Source organism: Maylandia zebra, linkage group LG16 (genome assembly GCF_041146795.1).
Source record: "Maylandia zebra isolate NMK-2024a linkage group LG16, Mzebra_GT3a, whole genome shotgun sequence".
NCBI lineage: Eukaryota > Metazoa > Chordata > Actinopteri > Cichliformes > Cichlidae > Maylandia > Maylandia zebra.
In genome coordinates this window covers 36597067-36602626 of record NC_135182.1, presented here as the reverse complement: position 1 = coordinate 36602626, position 5560 = coordinate 36597067, and the positions used below count along the sequence as shown (strand labels likewise).

At 42.6% G+C, this 5560-nt stretch overlaps 1 protein-coding gene across 1 annotated transcript; it reads right to left on the bottom strand.

The window, feature by feature from the left end:
- Positions 1-257: 257 nt before the first annotated feature.
- Positions 258-4398, bottom strand: LOC101479148 (uncharacterized). The gene is made up of 6 exons (XM_004575567.4): positions 4344-4398; positions 3518-3610; positions 3259-3300; positions 2901-3188; positions 2546-2803; positions 258-2450 (listed from the first exon to the last, which is right to left on the bottom strand). Exons 2-6 carry the CDS (start codon positions 3570-3572, stop codon positions 2164-2166), a joined length of 930 nt encoding a protein of 309 aa, XP_004575624.2. The 5' UTR covers positions 3573-3610; positions 4344-4398; the 3' UTR covers positions 258-2163.
- Positions 4399-5560: the final 1162 nt, after the last annotated feature.

Genomic DNA, 5560 nt, shown 5'->3' with positions numbered 1-5560 from the left:
GTCTTTAGTTTTAGTTTGTGTTTTGTCTGTTTGGGAGCTGACACAGTCGCTAAGCAGGGCTCTAACTAACTTTTTGCCACGGTTTGCACTGGTGTGCCTAATGTTTTCTTCTTAGGTGCACCAGTTCAAAAGTTAGGTGAACCCAAATTTTTCAACCACATTGCTTAACACCGCAGCTTTACACGTTCACTTTTTTTTATTGCTGTCCATACAGACAATATTGATTTGTAAATGATTAACTAACAGTCTTGTCAACACAAAGTTCTTTATTTGGAGCACATTTCTACAAGAAAGATAAGTTACCGTAAGCAAAACCAAACAGTCAAATAAGTCAGACTTTACTCAACTCATTCTTCTTGCTTCCTCCACTTCCGTACCATTGATTCAGTAATGTTGAATTCTTTGGCAGCTGCTCCATTCCCATGTTCTACTGAGTGACTGATAAATGTGCTTCGTAAGCATGTCTCTTAACTGGAGCCATTTTCGGGTCCTTATACACACACAATACGTTAATATTACGTTGAAGCACGGTATGTATTACTCCGTGAGGCTCCTGACTACAGTAGCCGTAATGCTCCAACAATCCATCAAGCGGTGCAGCTTCATAGCTTAGCAAAGTCATACTAAAACATTTTTGACAGATTTTAGAGCGCCGTGTAGCACATAAAACCGGTTCGAGGTCAGTAAGCACAACCATAATTCATACATAAGACACACTTTTGAGGAAATGAAAGGATTTTAAGTGCATCTTATAGGCCTAAAAATACGGTACTGAAAAAGTTCTTGTGCTTAAAGTGCTTCACTGAACTCAAATTTACATTTAAAATATCTCAAGATATATAAAATAAAAAGAAAGTGTAAATTAAAAATGGCTCAAAGGCTTCGAACTGAACATCTCAATATCTGAACATCTTACCTTGGGCGTCTCAGAGGTCCCGCCCTCTCTGCTGTTGGCCACACAGAGACTTTCAGAGTTGCTGAGACCTTTTTTTGTCTACTCGAATAGCTGGTCGCACCTATGCGGTATGTTTTTTAGTCGCACCATTGAGAAATTGGTCACACTCTAGAGCCCTGCTCTAAGCGGATGGGTTTTTGGGGGGTAGCAGGAGGAGAGAAGCTGCAGAGAGGCGTGTAAGACTGCAACTCTGCTTCCTGGTCCCAACTCTGGATAATCATATTTTGGGGGGTTTAATAAAATTGTCCATATTTCTAGAAATGAGAGCTGCTCCATCCAAAGTGGGATGGATGCCATCTCTCCTAACAAGACCAGGTTTCCTCCAGAAGGTTTGCCAATTATCTATGAAGCCCACATCGTTTCTGGGACACCACTCAGACAGCCAGCAATTTAAGGAGAACATGCGGCTAAACATGTTACTCCTGGTCTGATTGGGGAGGGGACCAGAGAAAACTACAGAGTCCGACATTGTTTTAGCAAAGTTGCACACCAATTCAATATTGATTTTAGTGACCTCCGATTGGCGTAACCGGGTGTCATTTCTGCCGACGTGAATTATGATCTTACTGAATTTACGTTTACCCTTAGCCAGCAGTTTTAAATTTCCTTCAATGTCGCCTGCTCTGGCCCCTGGAAGACAATTGACTATGGTTGCCGGTGTCTCTAGCTTCACATGTCTGAGAACAGAATCGCCAATTACCAGAGTTTGACCCCCGGCGGGTGTGTCGCCGAGTGGGGAAAAACGGTTAGACACATAAACGGGTTGGTGGTGTACCTGGGGCTTCTGTTTAGGACTATGCTTCCTCCTCACCGTCACCCAGCCACCCTGTTTCCGTGGCTGCTTGGGACCTACGCCTGAGTAGGAACGTGCAGGAGGGACAGGTGAAAAGGCCATGCTGCTAGCTAGTTGGCTACAATCTAAGCTAGCAAATCCCTAAAGACACAGTGAGTGAATACTGTGAATATAAATTAGCGAGTACACAGATACACAGAGCATGTGCTTTGGACAAAGAACATGAAGATTACATTATAAGTTGTTATGTAAAGTTTGTAATTAACTGGCTACACTGATAAGCTACACAAAACACCGCTATGCGTGTTACATTACTGCACTAAGATCCAACACCAAGTGAAAGCCCCACTTCTACAACCCTGAAGAACACATGAATCCATGAACACTCAGGATCATCCACTATTCAAACAAAAGCTCAGACATAACGCTCGGTGGTGACATCATCACTGATGACCTCCCACTCTTCATCCAGTTTGTCACCGCCTCCATTGTTCTGGGTCATCTCCATGGTGATGGCTGGCTTGTTTTCCAACTTCCTGCTGCAGCAGATGTACATCAGCAGACCAGCAGAGATACAGTATGGACAGAAGGCCAGTAGATAACACAAGAATTTGAACTGAGTATGACTGAGAGAAAGTGGAGGAGGAGGAGTGGAAGAGGCAGTCGGAGGAGGAGAAGGGAGAGCTGTACTGGGATCAGACTCTGCAGGAGAGAGAATTGTGGTTTAGTTAGTGATTAGTCTTTTATCAGGTCTGTAGTTCATGTCTTTAAATAGGAAGTGCTGTCAGTGTGCTGACCTCTGACCCTCAAAAAGCTCTGAGGAGATCTCCAATGTTGATCAACCAAACATGAGTAGAAACCTTCATCAGATTTCTGGACATTAGTGATGAGGAGCTCTGATTGATGTTCAGAAACAACACGACTTCCTTTAAAGTAGAATTCAGCTGAATATCTGTGATTATATTCACGACTCAGGAATTTATGTCTGCATCGAAGAGTGACATTACTTCCTGCCCTCACAGGAAGTGCAGGGATCTCCAGGATTGTACCAAACCCTGATCAACAGAGACACACACAGAGTGATGTAGAGACAAAGGTACACCAACAGATCAGAGTCATACAGACATATAGAGACAGGTGGGAGCAGCTTACAGCTTGTTACTGTTACATTGATGGAGACTTCATCGCTCTGCTGTCCAGATGAGTTTTCACAGAAGAAAATCCCATTAAAGGAATCAGACATGTCGAGAACACAGAAAGAATCAAACTTCCTCCAAAAGGCTGAAGCATCTGCTCTGCAGTCCACAGTGTATCCTCTTCCACTCCTCTTCACCAGCCATCCATCAGCTGTCTCTCCTTCATCATCAACACAACTCAGAGACACAGAAGAAGCGTAATTTTTGAAGATCTGCTGGAGGTTTGGACTGACCTGCAGAGAGACTGAGCACAGACACACAGTAAATGTATTTGTGATCTTTTGGAGTCTCTGATTGTTTTCACTTCAACTCACCTGCAGAAACAGCCAGTGCAGACAGCAGCAGCACACACACACCTGCAACAGGACACAGGTCAGTAAAGGTCAGAGGTCACTGAAGGTCAGGTGGATCAGCTGCTTCACGCTCATTTAAAGAAACCAAAAACTCCCAGCATTCATTCATCAACTGTCCTTCAACTGGACCTGGACTCACTCTGGTTCCTCAGTCAGTGGATGGATGGATGATGGGTGGATGATGATGGATGGGTGGATGTAGGAGCTGTGTTTGACTCACCGAGGAGCAGAGAGACAGCTGGAGTCTTCATGTCGTCCGGATGCTGACTGAACATCAGTTTGAGCAGTGAGACACCTTCAGCTTCACCACTTCCTGTTAGCAAGGAAGTAAAATACCATATGTGGCACAAGTCCTTGCATTCTGCATTTAAGTAGAATTACAGATACTTTTGTTAGAAAATACTCCTTAAAGTACTTATGATTCTTCTTTACTCAAGTACAGGGTCAGAAATGTACTCAAGGTATAGAATAGAATAGAATAGAATAGAATAAACCTTTATTATCCCACAGATGAGAAATTTCGGTGTTCCAGAGCTCTTACAGCACAGGAAAATAAAATATAAAAGGAAGACACAAGGTCCTATAAATATAGGCAGCCAAAGTTCATATATACAGGTACAGAATATGTATAGAAAAATTGAGAAAATCTACAGAGCTATCTATAAAATGTACAGTAAACAAACAGGCTGGTGAGTAAGATGACCAAAAGAATTTTTTAAACTGCATTATAGAGTCTGACAGCTGCTGTAAGCACTCCTTCCTACACTGTGGGTGTAAAAGTCCACTGCTGAACGAGCTGCTCAGGACTCAGGACAAACAAGTTTGAGTCTGAAAAACTGAATATGAAACAAGCAAAGCTCAATACTAAACAATATATAACTTATATAAACGTATATATAACTTAATATTGCACATATGCAAAATCGAAATTCCAATTAAAAAACACATCAGTGGAATTCATTTCTTAAATAAAAATTGTATTTGCAGCCTTCTGAATTAAATTTTATCATTTTATCATTTATCAAATTTTCATCATATTCTCCCACCTGTCCAGAAAGCTCCTGTTTTCTGCCTTTCTTTCTGCCATTTTGGGATAGGTAGCATGGCAATATTTGCATGGTTGCTATGACTATGGTCAACAGAGGAGAGGGTGCTAATGGGTCCTGTCGTGACTGACGTGCCAAAACACCAACAGAACATTCTGGGAATTGTAGTATTAGCAGTACATGAACTGTATAATACCAGCAGACCAGCTCTAATAGTAATTTTGTATGGCTTCGCGGGCCAAATGTAATTAGGCTACGGGCCAAATTTGGCCCGCGGGCCAGAGTTTGACACCTATGCACTAGCAGATCCATAACTATGAGAGCAAAACTAATCAGTGTGCACATTTCACACAGTTTGCATAATTTTTCTTGCACTCTTTCTCTTTGTGCAGAGTGAGACTATTTCTGGGCACATACACATTAGTAAATGAAGTGAATGAGCGAGTGAGTGTAGGAGCTCGGTTTGACTCAGAGACCGATGGAAACATCAGTCTGAGCCGCCGACAGGACTGCATAGTGAAGTAGTTCTGTCCCCCACCCCGAACACGACAGGGCAATAGATGCTGCAGCTCCTCCTGGTGGATGGTAGAGGAGCTGTCTGTCCCCAAAATTAAAGGTTTCATTTACTTTTAGTCTTTCACTCAGTTGTCATTTTTTACTACATGATTTATTTTCCAGCAGAAAAACAGCAGATCTTAGTTTCCTCAGGTTCAGTCACATCTATCATCACACTGATAAGCACTAAACTGTCTCTGTGTGACTCTGTCTGTCTCTGTTGGTCTCTTACCCTTCCTGTGAAGGTGGGAGTGCTGTCCTCAGCTGCAACTGATTTCTTCTGATTTCTTCATTAATAGAAGTCTTCTTCTATCTGCTTTTTTAATCCAAATCAGAGCTTATCATCACTAATGTGGTGAATGTCTGTACTCGCGTTCTTCAAATTTTCTTTGAAGTTTCGAGGGCCAGAGGCGAGGACACTGACATCACTTCCTGTTTACATCCATGAATTAACCTGTTGACCTGATAATAAAGTGATCATTGACTGAGCTATCTTCCTCATCTCTCCTGCAGAGCTGCCTCATACCTCCTCTTCCTCCCCTCCTATCATCCCCGTGTCTGTCTATTCTGCCATCTAGTGGCCTTCTATGTGTACTGAACACAGACTGTTCTGCTAGTGCCCATCTGCTGCAGCAAGAAGACAGAAAACAATGGGCAACTTT